The following is an 18,637-nucleotide window of genomic DNA, read 5'->3' on the forward strand; positions in this document are numbered from 1 at the left end:
ACCGCATTGCGGCCGGCTAACTATATTTTGGGGCAGGAGGGGGCGTAGTGGTCTGTTGAAGTGATTGGCACCATAACCTTGCCCAACGGCTGCAATGCGATCGGCTGCACAGAATCGCAAGGCAAATTATGCCTGCGGTCCAGTCCAAACAAAATGGACCTTGCCTGTCCCATGCCTGCTGCTTTTACCCTCCATCATGTCTCATGGTATGCTTTAACTCTCTATCTGTTACCCACAGATGAGCTCCTTGATATTCTTTACAATAAGGCTTGGTGTGTGTTGTCTCACTTATGTGAGGGCTCGATATATTTTTTTAAAGACTCTTTCTGCTCACTGTTCATACCCTTTTCTTGCTATCTCTAATATTTTAGTAATCATATGTTTATTATAATGAAATAAAAGTATATATTTTTTTGAATACACTGGGCATTCTTTTGTTTGTTCAACAACATTATAGGTTTAGATGGTTATTCATTCCTTGCCCTAACTTACGGTTTTACATTGAGGCTTTCTTGTTTGGCTCCATAATTGTGCTAGGGTTGCGGGTATCGAAATTTCGATACCCAATTGATACTTTTATCCTGGTATCGATACGATACCGGGATTTCCATTTTTTTTTTTCGATACTGGGCTGCTCTGCTGCGCAGTCTAGTATCGCAGAACATGAGCGCGCTGCTGTCAGCGCACTCATGTTCCCTCAGCAGCACAGGGGAGAAGGAAGCAGTCTCTCCCCCCCTGTGCCGCTGCCACCAATGAGGAGAGAGGGGCGGGCACACTGCGCCACCAATGGTAGAAGGACCTTTTTTATGTGTTCGGACTTAGTTAGCAGGACATGTAGAACGGCGCCCAGGGATCTCCCTGCACCTATTATTATTCCTGGGCGCCGCTCCGTTCGCCCGCTGTGCCCCAGTTACAGTCTCTTGCTCCGTATGCTAATTACTACTATCAGAGCGATGGGGAGGATCAGCTTCTCTAATGGGCCTTCCTTCTCCCTGGCTGTAGCGCGGTCTAATCGCAGCTAAGGGAGAAGGAACGCCCACTAGAGAACCTGAACGCGCAACTCTACATGTCTAGCTAACTTCACTAAGTCCGAACCCGCGAAAGGTAGTCTTTAACTTTTAATACAGGAGACAGGTGCCGGCAGCAGAATCGCATTGCCGACACCCTGCCTCTGACAGGGAGCTGCGATCAGTGGCAGTTAATCCCTCAGGTGCGCCACAGGCTCCCCTCACCTCCTCTCATTGATGGTGCATTGGCAGCTTCTGATCGCATCCTCGGCTGTGTAATCCTGGGGCTCCATAGTCTGCTCCCTGCTACTGTGTGCACTATGCACAGGGCAGCAGGGACAGTGTGAGGTCCTATTCACCCTGATAGAGCTCTATCAGGGTGAATAGGACAAGGGATGATAGTTATTAAATAAATTACATATAAAATATATAAACAATAAATAAACATATCGCAACGTCTGAAAACTCCAAACTATTAAAATAGAAAAAATCTATGCGGTAAACGCTAGAACAGAGAAAGATAAATAAAAACTGCGCGATTTGCCAATTTTTTAAAATGCGGAAAGCACGTGGCTTTTTTTTTTTTTTTTCGCGTGGTACCGAGTATCACTATACTTTTTTATGGTATCGAAATCAAATCAAAAATTTGGTATCGCGACAACTCTAAATTGTGCATCCGATCGCCTGCGGCGATTTCACACCACAAAGACTGGAACGCAAGCCAGCCACCTCCCTGCATAAGAAAGTGTGGCGGTGCATTGAAATATGGTTTTGATTTAAAATAATTTTTTGTATCAGGACAAGTAGATTGTCATGAGGGACAAGTAGATCGAGCCCCCGCTTTATTCCTTTGACAAGTAGTTATTTTTATTTTTTTTCCACATCCCTGCTTAAAGGATGCTTACTACCAGATCTCTATACATCAGCAGCACCAACAATATCTAAGATTTGCAATCAAATACAAGGAAAGAATTTTCTATTACCAGTTTCAATGCCTGTCATTCGGGATATCCTCAGCCCCGCGCATATTCACAAAAGTGATCACAGAAATTATGGCCAATTTACGGCAAAACCGGATATTGATAGTACCTTACCTAGACTTTTTTTTTTTTTTTTACTCACAGCACAATTAAAACTGTGTCTGGAGGATCACATTCAACATGCTCTATCTCTACTAAAAGAGTTGGGATGGATTATAAATTACAAGAAATCGGACCTGCATCTGGACACCAGGAAAAATTTCCTGGGAACTCTTCTAGATTTAGTTAAACAGCATTTCTATCTCCCGGATATAAAACAAGAAAGGATAAGAAAAAGAATAGTATCCTTCAAAATAAAATAAAATCATACCTTAAGAGAGTGTATGCAGTCCCTGGGCCTAATGACCTCTTGCATCTTAATTATACCTTGGGCACGGTACCACTCAAGAACATTACAAGATGCAGTGCTCCAGAGACCACTGCTCCCTCAACTCCAGGACAATCCTCTCAGAGAAGGTAAAATACTCCCTATCCTTGTTGGTGGGTGAACCCGGAAAATCTAAAGAAAGGAGTTCCCTGGAACACGTCTCCAGCAATAGTGATTACCCAGGACACGAGTCAGAGAGGCTGGGGCGCCAATGTGAGAGATTGCTTCTTTCAGGGAAAGTGGTCCTTACAGGACAGTCGGAGGTCATCAAATTTGGTGGTACTGGAGACGCGAACAGCAGCAGAGCATCTACTTCAAGGACAAAATATTAAAATACTTTGACAATATGACCACAGTCTATCTGAAGCGTCAGGGAGGAACAAGAAACCTTCTCCTTCAGAATCTGACAAACCAAATATTTACATGGGCAGAAAGGAGAATCCTTTCCATCTCAGCTATTCACCTAAAGGGAGCATTCAACTCCACAGCTGATTTCCTGAGCCGACACAAATTCAACCCAGGAGAATGGATGCTCAACAGGGAAGTATTCCAATCGATTTGTCACAAGTGGAGCTGTCCACAAATAGACCTTTTTGTGTTATATTCCCTGTTGTAGTATCTGGGCCTGAGACAGAGACTTCCATTTGTCCATCTGGGGAGGAATGGGTTGTCTCTGGTCCTATACGTATTCCAGGGACTTATAGGGAAATCAGGGCCTAGGTATCCTGCTTATAAATATTCCTACCTTCAAAGTCTATTCATATTGATAGGTAGTCAGGGCCCGGAGTATGGTTGTCTAGGAGGTGACCTGTTTCTTCCCCAGTTTCCACGCCCGGTTACTGTTCCCCTTCTCTCCTGTGTTCAGTGTGGAGTCAAACCCCCACTGATCGTGACATTAAAGCTTCCTTCATTTTGTACCTCCCCGAAAAATGTACAGGAGGAATGATTCCATTGTCTGGATGTTAGAAGAACAAATCTGGCTTGCCTTCAAAGGGCAAAATCCGGGAGTAGATCGACTAATCTTTTCGTCCAGTTCGGTGGAAGAAACAAAGGCAACAAGGCTTCAAAACAGACCTTAGCAAGATGGATAAGAGACTAGCAGAGTATCCTACAGACTTCAGAATATACTCTGCCCTTTAACTATGAAAGCCCACTGAACCAGAGCCATGGAAGCAACGTGGGCAGAGAAAGCCGAGGCCTTGGTTGATCAGATTTGCAAGGCCGCAACATGGTCTAGTTTCCTGATTTTTGCTAAACACCATAGGCTACATGCTCTAGCCAACCAAGACCTGGCATTTGGATGGAAAGTCCTTCAGGCGGTGTAGTATGTTGGAAAACACTGGAGAGTGGGGGTGGGGAGGGGCCTTTTTAATCTCTCTCGCTTCCTGTCCCTATAAAGACCAATAGGACATCATCCAGTGGGTGCTGTCATGTCAGACTCCTGGAAAACCATTTACCGGTAAAACTAAATCTTAGTTTTGTCACCTTACATCACAAAAAGTGTAATACCAAGCGATCAAAAAGTTATACGCACCCCAAAATTATACCAGTCATCTCGTCCTGCAAAAAATGAGACCCCACCTAAGACAATCGCCTAAACAAAACTATGGCTCTCAAAATATGGAGATACTAAAACACATTTTTTTAAAAAAAATTAAAACTGTGTCCAAAAAGCCTTTTTTTTTTTTTTTTTTTTTTTTTTTTTTTAACCTTACATCACAAAAAGTGTAATACCAAGCAATCAAAAAGTCATATGCACCCCAAGATAGTGCCAATAAAACCGTCCTTTCATCCTGCAAAAAAATTTCTAGTACCTAAGACAATCGGCTAAAAATAAACTGACTCAGACTATGGAGAAACTAAACTGTTATCCTTTTTAAAAAAAAAAAAAAAAAATTATAGTGTAAAACCTAAATAAATTTAAAAAAGTAGACCTATTTCGGTATTGCCGCGTCCGTAAGAATCTGCTCTATAAAAATCTCATACCGAACAAAATGAGCCCCTACATAAGACGGTCTCCCAAAAAATAAAAAATATATGGCTTTCAGAATATGGAGACACTAAAAAATATTTTTTTTTTTTCAAAAATGCTTTATTATGTAAAACTGAAACAAACAACCCAAAAAAGATTGATATAGTTTTAGGGGGAATTATTCAGTATAACCTCTCCATTTAATTCTCTGTTACTAGCAGGGATTTCCATGAATGAAATACAGGGTTTACCGAATTGTGTTTCCATAAAACGATATCAATCTGCTCAGCTTCTCCTGCTCTTTAACATGCTGCCTGCCGATCGCACTGCATTTCGTGTTCACAGGTTCCCTTTATAGTTGAGACATGAAGGTATACATAAATGAATGATACAAAGCTGGAGTCAGTCACACACTTTTTGATGTACAAACCCATGATACTTCAATTGGGTGCAGAACCAGATATTATGAAGGGTTTTTATAGCTGGTGGTGGAACAGGGTTAAACTTATATAGAGCATTGAGTCAGCCATTTACACACTGCCTCATGGTTTATTGTAGTGTTAGGAATCGGTTTTGGACAGTTTCAGTTTAACCAATGTTTCTTTCATTTGTTCCTTCAGCTATGCCATGACAGAGGATACCTTGTGACCCAAGATGAATTGGACCAGACATTGGATGAATTCAAGGCACAGTTTGGTGACAAGCCAAGCGAGGGCCGACCTCGGCGAACTGATCTTACAGTGTTGGTGGCTCACAATGATGATCCCACAGATCAGATGTTTGTGTTTTTCCCTGGTAGGTGCTAGTGTCTTGGCGTTGTGTGTGATAAGATGATAAATTGAGGTTATTTTTGTGACTCACTTTCCTGCCAATTTTCAGAGGAACCAAAGGTTGGAATAAAGACCATCAAAATGTACTGTCAGCGGATGCAGGAAGAAAACATCACCAGGGCCATCATTGTGGTGCAGCAAGGAATGACACCATCTGCCAAGCAGGTATTTACGGCTATTTCTTGGTTTAGGAGGTTTGACGTTAAGAATTATAAAAACAGTCCACACTGGTGTCCATTGGTGTTCCACTTATGTTGACTTTTTAATTTTCTGTTCATTTAGTCACTGGTAGATATGGCTCCCAAATATATTCTCGAGCAGTTTCTGCAGCAGGAGCTTCTGATAAACATCACAGAACATGAGGTAAGTCAGACAGCTGTCGAGAAGATTGATATCAGAGATATGTATGACCTCATAGTAATGGTTCACCCATAATGAGGTACTGTTGTTACTCAGCCCCAGTTTCATACTATATATACAGTGGTCCCTCAAGTTACAATATTAATTGGTTCCAGGACGACCATTGTATGTTGAAACCATTCTAAGTTGAGTAATTGATTCTAAAGCCCCAAAATGTCATCCAAGATAAGAGAAAATGAAGATTTAAGAAAAATAGGCAGATAATTAAAGGGGTTGTCAGTTATTTTTTTTGTTCTTTGTATGTTTATAACTAGTCAAATGAAAGGACTTTACAATTGACTTACTTTATCTCTAGTTGCTGGTTTATCAGATTTCACTGAGGGTCACATGACCTGTGATGTCAGCTTCTCTCCCTGCTCTGATGATGATTCGTGCGCAAAGCCTAAGCGATCAGATATGAGTCTGTACACGGAGATCACTGGGCTGGCCACGCCCCTTGCTCTGCTGCTGCTCTCTGCCCTGTGTCTCCCTCCTATTGGATACTTCAGGAAAGATTAACCCCTTCAGCTGCACAGACTCAGGGCTGAAGGCTTTACTGAGTAGCTGCAGGCAGTGAGAAGACAAATGCTGGGCACAGGAGCTCACAGACTAGAGGAGTTCTACACAAGAACAGGTAGGGAGAAGATCCTGTGTGTATTGGCAGTGTCATTGTACATCTGGGACTTGTAGTCCTACACATACAACATGCTGCTGAGTATCCCAGTAGGCAGACATGTCACTCAGGGCAGCACTTTTATTCACTCCCTTAGCAAAGCAGAAGGAGGGGCAGAGATTGTTGTTATTGTAGGTTAACAAAGGGCCAGAAGAGAACCAGGGAAATTAGGAAATATAATAGTTTTTACCTAAAACTTGCTTAGCTCTGTTATATATTGCTGTCTATCGGATTTACAGTGCTAAATATTATTTTATTTTTTTTCATATTTCATAACTCTGACAACCCCTTTAACCACCTCAGCTCTCCTAGCTTAAACACCCTTAATGACCAGACCACTTTTTACAATTCTGCACTACACTACTTTCACGGTTTATTGCTCGGTCATGCAACTTACTACCCAAATTAATTTTTACCTCCTTTTCTTCTCACTTTTTGTGGTATTTTATTGCTGCTGACCTTTTAACTTTTTTTGTTATTAATCAAAATTTAGCAAAATTTTTAAAAAAAATGACATTTTTCACTTTCAGTTGTAAATAAAAAAAAAAAAAAATACATTTCTATATAAATTTTTCTCTAAATGTATTGTTCTACATGTCTTTTGATAAAAAAAAAGTTTGGGTGAAAGTTATAGCGTTTACAAACTATGGTACAAAAATGTGAATTTCCGCTTTTTGAAGCAGCTCTAACTTTCTGAGCACCTGTCATGTTTCCTGAGGTTCTACAATGTCCAGACAGTAGAAAAACCCCACAAATGACCCCCTTTCGGAAAGTAGACACCCTAAGGTATTCGCTGATGGGCATAGTGAGTTCATAGAACTTTTTTATTTTTTGTCACAAGTTAGTAGAAAATGATATATTTTTTTTAATTATATTTTTCTTTTTCCTTACAAAGTCTCATATTCCACTAATTTGTGACAAAAAATAAAAACTTCCATGAACTTACTATGCCCATCACGAAATACCTTGGGGTGTCTTCTTTGCAAAATGGGGTCACTTGTGGGGTAGTTATACTGCCCTGGCATTTTAGGGGCCCTAATGCGTGAGAAGTAGTTTGAAATCAAAATGTGTAAAAAATGCCCTGTGAAATCCTAAAGGTGCTCTTTAGAATGTGGGCCCCTTTGCCCACCTAGGCTGCAAAAAAGTGTCACATATGTGGTATCGCTGTACTCAGGAGAAGTTGGGCAATGTGTTTTAGGGTGTCTTTTTACACATGCCCATGCTGGGTGAGATAAATATCTCTGTCAAATGACAACTTTGTATAAAAAAATTGGAAAAGTTGTCTTTTGACGAGATATTTCTCTCACCCAGCATGGGTATATGTAAAAAAAACACCCCAAAACACATTGCCCAACTTCTCCTTAGTACGGCGATACCACATGTGTGACACTTTTTTGCAGCCTAGGTGGGCAACAGGGCCCACATTCCAAAGAGCACCTTTCGGATTTCACAGGGCATTTTTTGCACATTTTGATTTCAAACTACTTCTCACGCATTAGGGCCCCTAAAATGCCAGGGCAGTATAACTACCCCACAAGTGACCCCATTTTGGAAAGAAGACACCCCAAGGTATTTCGTGATTGGCATAGTGAGTTTGTGGAAGTTTTTCTTTTTTGTCACAAGTTAGTGGAATATGAGACTTTGTAAGAAAAAAAAATAATCATCATTTTCCGCTAACTTGTGACAAAAGATTCTATGAACTCGCCATGCCCCTCACAGAATACCTTGGGGTGTCTTCTTTCCAAAATGGGGTCACTTGTGGGGTCGTTATACTGCCCTGGCATTTTAGGGGGCCTAATGCGTGAGAAGTAGTTTGAAATCCAAATGTGTTAAAAATGCCCTGTGAAATCCTAAAGGTGCTCTTTAGAATGTGGGCCCCTTTGCCCACCTAGGCTGCAAAAAAGTGTCACACATGTGGTATCGCCGTACTAAGGAGAAGTAGGGCAATGTGTTTTGGGGTGTATTTTTACATATACCCATGCTGGGTGAGAGAAATATCTATCTAAAAGTCAACTTTTCCCTTTTTTTATACAAAGTTGTCATTATAGAGAGCTATTTCTCTCACCCAGCATGGGTATATGTAAAAAGACACCCCAAAACACATTGCCCTACTTCTCCTGAGTACGGCGATACCACATGTGTGACTTTTTTTGCAGCCTAGTTGCGCAAAGGGGCCCAAATTCCTTTTAGGAGGGGATTTTTAGACATTTGGATCCCAGACTTCTCACGCTTTAGGGCCTCTAAAATGCCAGGGCAGTATAAATACCCCACATGTGACCCTATTTTGGAAAGGAGACGCCCCAAGGTATTCCGTGAGGGGCATGGCGAGTTCATAGAAGGTTTTTTTTGGCACAAGTTAGCGGAAATTTTTTATTTATTTTTTTGTTCAAACTTTCATGGACTTCTTTCTGAAATGGGGTCACATGTGGGGTATTTATACTGCCCTGGCATTTTAGGGGCCCTAAAGCGTGAAAAGAAGTCTGGAATATAAATGTCTAAAAAATACCCCTCACGCATTTGGATTCCGTGAGGGGTATGGTGAGTTCATGTGAGATTTTATTTTTTGTCACAAGTTAGTGGAATATGAGACTTTGTAAGAAAAAAAAAAATAAAATTCTCGCCCATTTTCCTTGGGGGACACAGACCTTGGGTATAGCTCAGCTCCCTAGGAGGCGTGACACTAAGTAAAACTGTTAAGCCCCTCCTCCATCAGCTATACCCTCAGCCTGGAGATAGAGGCTACCAGTTTTAGCTTAGTGTCCAAGGAGGCAAGACACTCCCTGCTACTGCAGGGCTGTTTTCTCCTTGTTATTTTTACTTTTTCTTCTAATTTTGTTATTTTATTTTTTCCTAGGGATACCAGAGACGCATTTGACCTCTCTGCTCTCCCGGGGTTGAGCTGCGCCAGTGCCAACTTATCTGCACTGCTGCCTCCCCCACAGAAGCAATAGGAGGATCTGGGCAGCAATGGCTCCCCTACATCCCGCCAGCTAGGGGGTCGCCCGCACGCCAAGCCCCTCTTCCAGCTTCCTGCCACTGCGGTGCCAGTGGCTGAAGGGGCGACCCTGCTGGAAAGGACTGAGGGTGAAGACGTCGCACGGTGAGATGGCTATTCCAGCCCATACCCCGTCCCTATCTGCAGCATCTACCCCTCTGGGTAAGAGGGGCACCCGTGGTCGCTCATTCTGAGCGCTCATCTGCAGGACAATGCAGCACAGCAGCATCCTCAGCACCCCCACGCTTTTCCCCCCCACGCTGCTATCTTTCTCCCCCCCCCCCCCCCCTCCCCCTCATTCGGGGCTGACTCCATTTTTCTCTTCTCTCTCTCTCCCCCTTCCCGCCGAGAACGGGGGGCGGGGCTTAGCGGTCCCGGCAGGGGGCGGGGCTTCCGCGCGTCATTTTGGGGGCGGAGCTACGTTCTCCTTCACAGGAGACATTTCAAGCGCTGGAGGGGGCGGAGCTTGTTCCCCGCGCTTTCTGCTGAGGTTTCCCGCGCTTCCTCACTCCTGACAGGAAGCTGGGACACGGTGGGGGACTCTAACCTCCTGTGTACATCGCTCGGCTTCTGTGGGCGCTCTCTGCTGCTCTCTGCTGCTCACTGCTGTTCACTGCTTCTCTGCTGCTGCTGATCTGGGCCATCTCCTGACGTTCTTCTGAGGCACTGGTAGGACAGTTAACCCTCTCCTAACCCTCCTGGTCATAGCTGCTATAACCCTTTGTGGTCTCTATATTAGAGTACAACCACACTTCAGCATGTCAGATCCCACAGGTGCCCCCAAACCCTGGTACCATGCCTGTACCGCCTGTAAGGAACTTTTTCCGCGTGGGCAATCTGAGCCGCATTGCCTTGCATGTCAGGCCCCGGTGCAGGGCCCGCTTCCCGCTGCGCCCCCCGGTGCCTCTGAACCCCCTGACTGGGCTAGGTCTCTGTCTCAGGCGGTGGAAAGCCTTACACACGTAGTGGGCCGTCTCGTGGATAGACCGCCTCTCCCGCAGGCTGCCACAATCCCTGTCGCACCCGCTGGGACTACCGTTTCTGCCGCCCCCACTGGTTCCCTGCCTCCCAGCGAATCTTCCAGGGCCCGGCATACTCAGAAACGTTCAAGGGTTGAGCGCACATCTTCTCCAGATGCTTCGCTCTCTCCGCCATGCGTTTGAGCTCAGTCAAGTCTATCCTCTCAAAGGGATACGCTTTCTGAGGGAGAACTGGCGGATTCGGACGTGGACATGGACTCAGAGCTTCCGTCCAAATTGGCGTCCGCGGTGGGGCATCTTGTCACTAGCATCCGTGATACCTTTCAGCTACACGATGACCCCCCCCAGCTCTGAACAGGCCGGCGTGTCCTTTCTCCGCCCCAAACAGGCCTCCAAGGTTTTTCCCATACACGCTGATTTTTCTTCTGTGGTATCCAAGGCTTGGACTCGGCCTAACGTCCGCTTTATTACACCCAAAAAGCTGGACATTTGTTATCCCTTTCCAGCGGATTCTGTGACCACGTGGACATCCCCGCCTAAGGTTGATCCTCCCGTGGCTCGCCTGTCCAAAAGCACTACTATTCCTGTACAGGACGGATCTTCCCTCCAGTCTGTTGAGGACCGTCGTACGGAATCCCTCTCCAAGGCCATATTTACTGCCTCTGGTTCGGCCCTTAGACCGGTCTTTGCCTCCGCCTGGGTTGGCAAAGCGGTCTCTGAATGGGGTTTGCAACTGGAACGGGAGTTAGGGTCGGACGTCCCTGTTCAGGACCTCCGTTCCTTAGCCCAACTAATTGTTCAGGCCGGAAAATTCGTCTGTGAGGCCTCCCTTGATGCGGGTGCCCTCATTGCCCGTTCCTCTGCCCTGGCAGTTTCTGTCAGGAGGGAACTCTGGCTGAAGGTTTGGGCGGCGGACGCCGCTTCCAAACGCTCTTTGGCCGGCCTACCATTCACGGGTTCCCGCCTGTTCGGAACCCGTCTGGACGAACTTATATCAGAGGCCACGGGTGGGAAGAGTACTCACCTCCCCCAGTCCAGGCCAATGGGCGCCCCCCGTGGTCGCGCTGGTTCGTCCCGTTTTCGGTCCTTTCGCAAGCCCACCGGGTCTAGACCCGCGGCCAGTTCTTCTTCCTCTGGCCCAGCCCAGGATAGACGCAAGAAGCCGTTTTTTCGGACGCAACCTACCTGGCGCAAGTCCCAGCCTGCACGGGCTCCCACAGGCCAGCAGCCCTCTGCCTGAAGGTGCGCCCCCACCCACCCGGGTGGGGGGCCGCCTTCTCCTATTCAGGAACGTATGGCGGGCCCACATCTCAGACGCATGGGCGCTCGAGATTGTATCTTGCGGATACAAAATCGAATTTGCGTCCATTCCGCCAGACCGTTTCTTCCGATCCCGTCCTCCGCGAGATCCCGTACGAGTGGCCGCCTTCTTCGCGGCCATTCACTCTCTAATGGACAAGGGTGTCGTCGCCCCCGTGCCTCCGACGGAAAGGTTCAGGGGGTTCTACTCGAACCTCTTTGTGGTTCCCAAGAAGGAAGGCTCAGTGCGTCCGATCTTGGACCTAAAACGCCTGAACCGTTTTCTCCGACTGCAGAGATTCCGGATGGAGTCTCTCAGGTCCGCAGTGTCCTCCCTGGAAAGAGGGGATTTCATGGCCTCAATCGACATTCAGGATGCATACCTCCACGTTCCGGTTGCTCCATGTCATCACCGCTTCCTGCGCTTTGCGGTGGGGGACGATCACTTCCAATTCGTCGCCCTTCCCTTTGGTCTGGCGACTGCTCCTCGAGTGTTCACCAAGGTCCTGGCCCCTGTCTGGGCCCTTCTACGTTCAAGAAGTGTTTTTCTTCTCCCATACTTGGACGACATCCTGGTCAAGGCACCCTCCTTCTCTCAGACATCCCGCAGTGTGGAACTCACTCTGGAGACCCTGACGCGGTTCGGTTGGATTATCAACCACCCCAAATCTTCCCTTACCCCCTCCAGACGGCTGATCTTCCTGGGGATGCTCCTGGATACAGAGTTGGCGGAGGTCCGCCTTCCGTCGGACAAGCGTCTGGCCCTTCGCGGGTCGGTTCGCAGTCTCCTCCGTCATCACCGCCCTTCCCTCAGATCCAGCATGCGGTTGTTGGGAAAGATGGTTGCCTGTTTCGAAGCGGTGCCGTTCGCACAATTCCGATCCCGCACCTTTCAGAGGGCAATTCTGTCGGCCTGGGACAAATCACTGAGGAGTCTGGACAGGACCTTTCTTCTGCCTCCCCTGGCTCGAGCTTCCCTCGGCTGGTGGTTGCATATCCCTCTAAGGGGGAAGTCCTTCCTTCCACTGAACTGGCTGGTGATTACCACAGATGCCAGCTTACGGGGGTGGGGGGGGGTTTTCCCTCCCCGGTCCGTCCAGGGCGTTTGGTCTCTATCGGAGTCCAGACTTCCAATCAATATTCTGGAACTGAGGGCGATTCTTCTGTCCCTCAGACACTGGACCCATCTGCTGAGGGGCCACCCTGTTCGGATCCAATCGGACAATGCCACGGCTGTGGCATACATAAACCATCAGGGAGGCACTCGCAGCGCTGCAGCGATGCAAGAGGTGACCCTCATTCTCCTCTGGGCGGAGACGCACGTGCCGGCCTTATCTGCGATTTACATCCCGGGGGTGGACAACTGGGCGGCGGATTTCCTCAGCCGGTCCACCATCGACCCGGGAGAATGGTCCCTGCACCCAGAGGTGTTCGAAGCCCTTTGTCTTCGCTGGGGTCGCCCCGACGTGGACCTCATGGCCTCCAAATTCAACCACAAGGTCCCCCTATACCTGGCCAGGGCACGGGACCCGAAGGCATACGGCGCCGACGCGCTCGTCCTTCCGTGGCGCGAATTCTCCCTTCTGTACGTCTTTCCTCCTTTTCCCCTCCTGCCACGGGTTCTTCGGAGGATCGCGGCAGAGGGCGTCCCCGCGATTCTAATCGCCCCGGATTGGCCCCGCCGGTCTTGGTACGCCGACCTAATGTTGCTGTTGGCAGACGCACCGTGGCCACTGCCCTCCAGGGAAGACCTTCTCTCTCAGGGACCGATCTTCCACGAGCATTTAGGCTCGCTACGTTTGACGGCGTGGCTATTGAGACCGCCGTCTTAACGCGACGGGGTTTCTCCGCGGACGTAGTCCGCACCATGATCCGGGCTCGTAAGCCCGTATCCTCTAGGATCTACTATCGGGTTTGGAGGTCCTATCTGGGGTTCTGTGAGTCCCGGAGCATCCCACCTCTCCGGTTTTCTCTTCCCACAATCCTGTCCTTCCTCCAGTCGGGTCTGGACCTGGGGCTGTGCCTCAGTTCTCTGAAGGGTCAGATTTCGGCGCTGTCTATTCTTCTCCAGCGTCCCCTGGCCCCTCTAGGGCCAATTAAGACCTTTTTACAAGGGGTGGCTCACTCTGTTCCGCCGTACCGCCCTCCAGTTCCTTCCTGGGACCTGAATGTGGTGCTCTCGGCGCTCCAATCAGCCCCCTTCGAGCCTTTACGGGAGGTCTCCCTTCGCCTTCTGTCCTGCAAGGTCATCTTTCTTGTGGCCGTCACGTCTCTCCGACGGGTGTCGGAGTTAGCGGCTCTTTCTTGCTCCGAACCTTTCCTGATCTTCCACCAGGATAAGGTTGTGCTTCGGCCTGTCCCGACTTTCCTGCCAAAGGTGGTCTCCGCCTTTCACATCAATGAGGACATCGTCCTTCCGTCGCTCTGTCCCTCTCCTTCCCACCCCAGAGAACGGGAACTGCACCGTCTGGATGTGGTCAGGGCGTTGAGGATTTACTTGGAGGTCACCGGGTCCTTTCGGCGCACGGACTCCCTGTTTGTGGTTCCGGAGGGTTCGCGCAAAGGGTTGGCGGTCTCCAAGGTGGCTATTGCCCGTTTCATTAAACTGGCGGTGTCTGAGGCTTATCGAGCCAAGGGCAGACCTCCGCCTTTTGGCGTCACTGCTCATTCCACCAGAGCAGTCGGAGCTTCCTGGGCGCAGAGGCATCGGGCCTCGGCTGAACAGTTGTGCAAAGCAGCCACTTGGTCCTCTCTGCACACTTTCACAAAGTTCTATAGGGTGCATACGCATGCATCAGCGGATGCTGCGTTGGGCCGCCTGGTTTTGCAGGCAGCGGTTTCCTGATGCTCTGGTGGTGTTCCGCCTTGGGTTTGTGGTCCCTCCCTTCTTGGACTGCTCTTGAACGTCCCAAGGTCTGTGTCCCCCAAGGAAAATGGGCGAGAAAAGGAGATTTTTGTATAACTTACCAGTTAAATCTCTTTCTCGCTCTTCCTTGGGGGACACAGCACCCACCCTTCTGTGTTTGGTTACAGGGTTATGGTCTGGCGCCCCGTTGGGTTGCTGGCTGGTTGTTTCCGTTATTGGTTGTTATCCTTTCACTACTTTGACACGCAACTGGTAGCCTCTATCTCCAGGCTGAGGGTATAGCTGATGGAGGAGGGGCTTAACAGTTTTACTTAGTGTCACGCCTCCTAGGGAGCTGAGCTATACCCAAGGTCTGTGTCCCCCAAGGAAGAGCGAGAAAGAGATTTAACTGGTAAGTTATACAAAAATCTCCTTTTCCGCTAACTTGTGCCAAAAAAATGTCTGAATGGAGCCTTACAGGGGGGTGATCAGGGAGTCTATATTGGGTGATCACCACCCTGTCATTGATCACCCCCCTGTAAGGCTTCATTCCGACGTCCGTATGTTTTTTTGCGGATCCGCAAAACACATACGGACGTCTGAATGGAGCCATACAGGGGGGTGATCGCCCAATATAGACTCCCTGATCACCCCCCTGTAAGGCTCCATTCAGAGGTCCGTATGTGTTTTGCAGATCCGATCCGTGGATCCGTAAAACGCATACGGACGTCTGAATGGAGCCTTACAGGGGGGTGATCAATGAAGGGGGGCGGGGTGGGGGTGATCAGGGGTTAATGAGGGGTTAATAAGTGACGGGGGGGGGGTGTAAGTGTAGTGTGGTGCTTGGTGCTACTTATTAAAATCACATCTACAGCCTGCCAGCGAATAATCGCCGCTGGCAGGCTGTAGATCCACTCGCTTACCTGCAGTTCCTGTGTGCACGCGTTCACAGGAAATCTTGCGTTTCGTGAGATGACGCGCCAATGCATGAGTGAGCCGCCTCCGGAACGCGATCCTGCGTTAGGCGGTTAAGACAGATAAAACAAGTCCTTACATATAACAGTCAGGGATAGCTGCTAACTAGTAACTAATACAGCATTTTTACCAGAGAAGTGTCCCTGATTGGTTGGATCTGAGTGTGAGGCATTGCATGTTGAGTCTAGCTTCAACTTACGATATATCACAAAAGACCATTGTATGTAATATCTTATCCTGAGATCATTGTATCTTGAGGGATCACTGTAAAGTGACATTTACAGTCCCCTTATTACCCATTGCTTTCAGGGCCATTGAGCACAACAGTTCTGCCGTGTTTCATTTCACCATCATTTATGCTGTACCTTTCTTCTTTTCAGTTGGTTCCTGAACATGTGGTCATGACAAAGGATGAAGTCACAGAGCTGCTAGCAAGATAGTATCCTTTCTCGATGGGATTGCATTCAGTGACATTTAGTTAAAACCATATATATTAGAAGGTTTTGCCGCTAGTGATTAAAGGGGTTGTCACGTTTTTGTATTTTTTTTTTTTTAAGAAAGACAACAGAGAACCTATTGGGATACTAGAAAAACATTTTTTTTTCTTGCCATCCCAAGCTTCCTCTTTTGCGTTGGGCTCTTTGTCATGAGTACAGCGGTGACGTGCATGGTACCATACTTGACCTGTGCAGCCAGTCAGTGGTCTTGTTCTGTATGCTGCTTAGGCCACTGATTGGCTGTAGTGGTCACATACAGTATACTCGCTTGTTATGGCTGCTGCAGCTGGGATGATGGTGGTGGCAGCACAGGAGCGAAGGGGGTTTGGGGCGGTGAGTATAATTTTATAGAGTCCCCTGCAGTTAAAAAATAAAAAAAATAAAAATAAAAAATAAAATAGGACATTTCATTTAAGAACCAAATATGTTCAACAAAATTTAGAGGCACATTTATCAAACTATTTATTTGTGCCCTAATTTGCAACATTTTGAGCTTTTTACAGCTTAAAAAAAGTGGCTAGAAAAGGGGCAGGACTTAGTGGAAAGGGATGGAGCCTTTTGTGGCCTCTGGTTTTACTATAACTTGCTCCAGAAACTGGCGTAACTTTTAGCTCAAGTGTAGGCATCTGCCTTTTGAAAAATAGGCGCATCTTGCACACAGGGGATCAGGAGTGCTGTATTGGAACGCCAACGTCTTGATAAATCTTCCCCTTAGGGTTTGTTTTTTGTTTCAGAACAAGCCTTAACCATTTATTCAGTAAACTCAGAGAATCACAGCTTCCTCGTATACAAGCTGGAGATCCAGTTGCAAGATATTTTGGGCTAAAAAGGGGTCAGGTGAGAAAAAAATTGCAGTTTATATATCTTTCCATAATGTACACTTAGAAATTTCTTGTGTATTAGAATATACTACTGTATGGTGTCTTCACTTGGTTGGAAGCCCTTTCACTATGCAAAACAGCATTTGTGATAATTCAGCATCAAAGTCCACGTGTTACGTAAAATTCAGCTGGATTTGCAGTTGGTGTTTTCTGCGGTAGCTGGGGCATGTTACCTGGGTTCCATTGCAATTTTTTTTTATTCTGTATGTAAAAAGGGATTTGCCAAATTATTGGAAAAAAATTATTATTATTTTTTCAATGTCACATGGAAGATAGACAGACAGAGTATATACCTCCTTTTACCTGTCACCAGTAGGAATAATATTAGCAGGAAAAAAAATAAAGATTTGACACATGATGGCCTGTGTAGTAAACTGTATCACACATGATGGGTTTAGGCTACTTTCACATTAGTGTTTTTTGTGGATCAGTCATGAATCTGCAAAAATGCTTCCGTTACCATAATACAACCGCATGCATCCGCCATGAACGGATCCGGTTGTATTATGTCTTCTATAGCCAGGACGGATCTGTCATGAACACCATTAAAAGTCAAGGGGGGACGGATCCGTTTTTCTATTGTGGCAGAGAAAACCGAACTGTCCCCATTGACTTACATTGTGTGTTAGGACAGATCCGTCTTGCTCCGCACCACATCGTGGACAGAAAAACTCTGCTTGCAGCGTTACTTTGTCTGCGAAGGGAGCGCAACGGAATGGAATGCATTATGGTACGTTTCGTTCAGTTCAGCGTTGTCCCAGTTGACAAAGAATGGGGACAAAACTAAAGCGTTTTCTTCTGCTATTGAGAACCAATGACTGATCTCAATAGCGGAATTGAAAACGCAGATGTGAAAGTAGCCTTAGATACACACTTCGGCAGACAGTATCAAAGAAGATGAGTATGGAACACAGCTCAGAAGGTAGTATTGCACATGATAGTATTACATATGTGCTTGCTGATTCAAGCTGTTTAGTGCAGTATGGAAAAGGTGGGGGAAGTTCCTATGACTTTGGTGATGTGATCCAGCAGTCTAATAAGAAATGGACCATCAGGATTCATGGATGGGTGTACGAACATGGCCAGAGGAGGTGTAGGGGGCATGGCTACTGTAGACTGAACAGTGTGGCAGACTCATCATGCTGCAAAGCTTGATTGGTTTGGTTAGGAAAAAAAGAGCAGGAAACTGAGGAAAGGGAAGTGCTGGATATAAACACTCCTGCAAAGATGCCGTGATGGCCAGAGAACGTGAAGCACATACAGGAAAAACAGGTATTGGGGCATAAATATGCAGTGTTTGGTGTGTTAGGAGCAGGTAACAAAAGGGATGTGAACCGTGGAACCCTTGTCTTTAAAGGGGTATTCCCATCTCAGACAATAGGGGCATATTGTTAGGATATGCCCCTGTTGTCTGATATGTGTGGGTCCCAGAGGTTGGACTCACACCTATCTCTAAAACAAAGCCTAACACGAGGCCGGCAAAGTGGTGGCCAGCGTTGTCAGGTCTGGCCACCCCCAAGCTTTCCTATTGGCCTGCCGAAAATAGCTGAGCAGCACGATCGGCTATTTTCATTATCCCCATAGGAATTAATGGGAGCGCAATGTGCCCTTTTGTGACTTTGCCGGCTCAGTTTACCAGAAGTGGGACCCGCACCTATCAGACAATGGGGGTATATCCTAGCGATATGTCCCAATTATCTGAGATGACACAACCCTTTTAAACGTTATTTATGTAGCAACTAATCATAGGATTTTCTATGTAAGTTGTTCCAGGAACAGGTATGCTGTTTAAAGCAAAATTTTATATACTCGTTTATTTTTTCTCTAAATATCTAGCATCACCCCTTTTAAAGTGAAGTAAAATTAGCATATACTTG

General features: G+C 46.9%; 1 protein-coding gene across 1 annotated transcript in view; it reads left to right on the forward strand.

Annotated features, from left to right (window-relative positions):
- Positions 1 to 18,637, forward strand: part of POLR2E (RNA polymerase II, I and III subunit E) — a 39,889-nt gene that overhangs the window by 20,998 nt on the left and 254 nt on the right. The window contains exons 2-6 of the mRNA XM_044269486.1: positions 5,007 to 5,181; positions 5,266 to 5,381; positions 5,499 to 5,579; positions 15,763 to 15,821; positions 16,638 to 16,716. Of these exons, the coding sequence (XP_044125421.1) occupies positions 5,007 to 5,181; positions 5,266 to 5,381; positions 5,499 to 5,579; positions 15,763 to 15,821; positions 16,638 to 16,716 (510 nt within the window). The remainder of the gene's footprint in view (positions 1 to 5,006; positions 5,182 to 5,265; positions 5,382 to 5,498; positions 5,580 to 15,762; positions 15,822 to 16,637; positions 16,717 to 18,637) is intronic.

Source organism: Bufo gargarizans, chromosome 1, assembly GCF_014858855.1.
Source record: "Bufo gargarizans isolate SCDJY-AF-19 chromosome 1, ASM1485885v1, whole genome shotgun sequence".
NCBI lineage: Eukaryota > Metazoa > Chordata > Amphibia > Anura > Bufonidae > Bufo > Bufo gargarizans.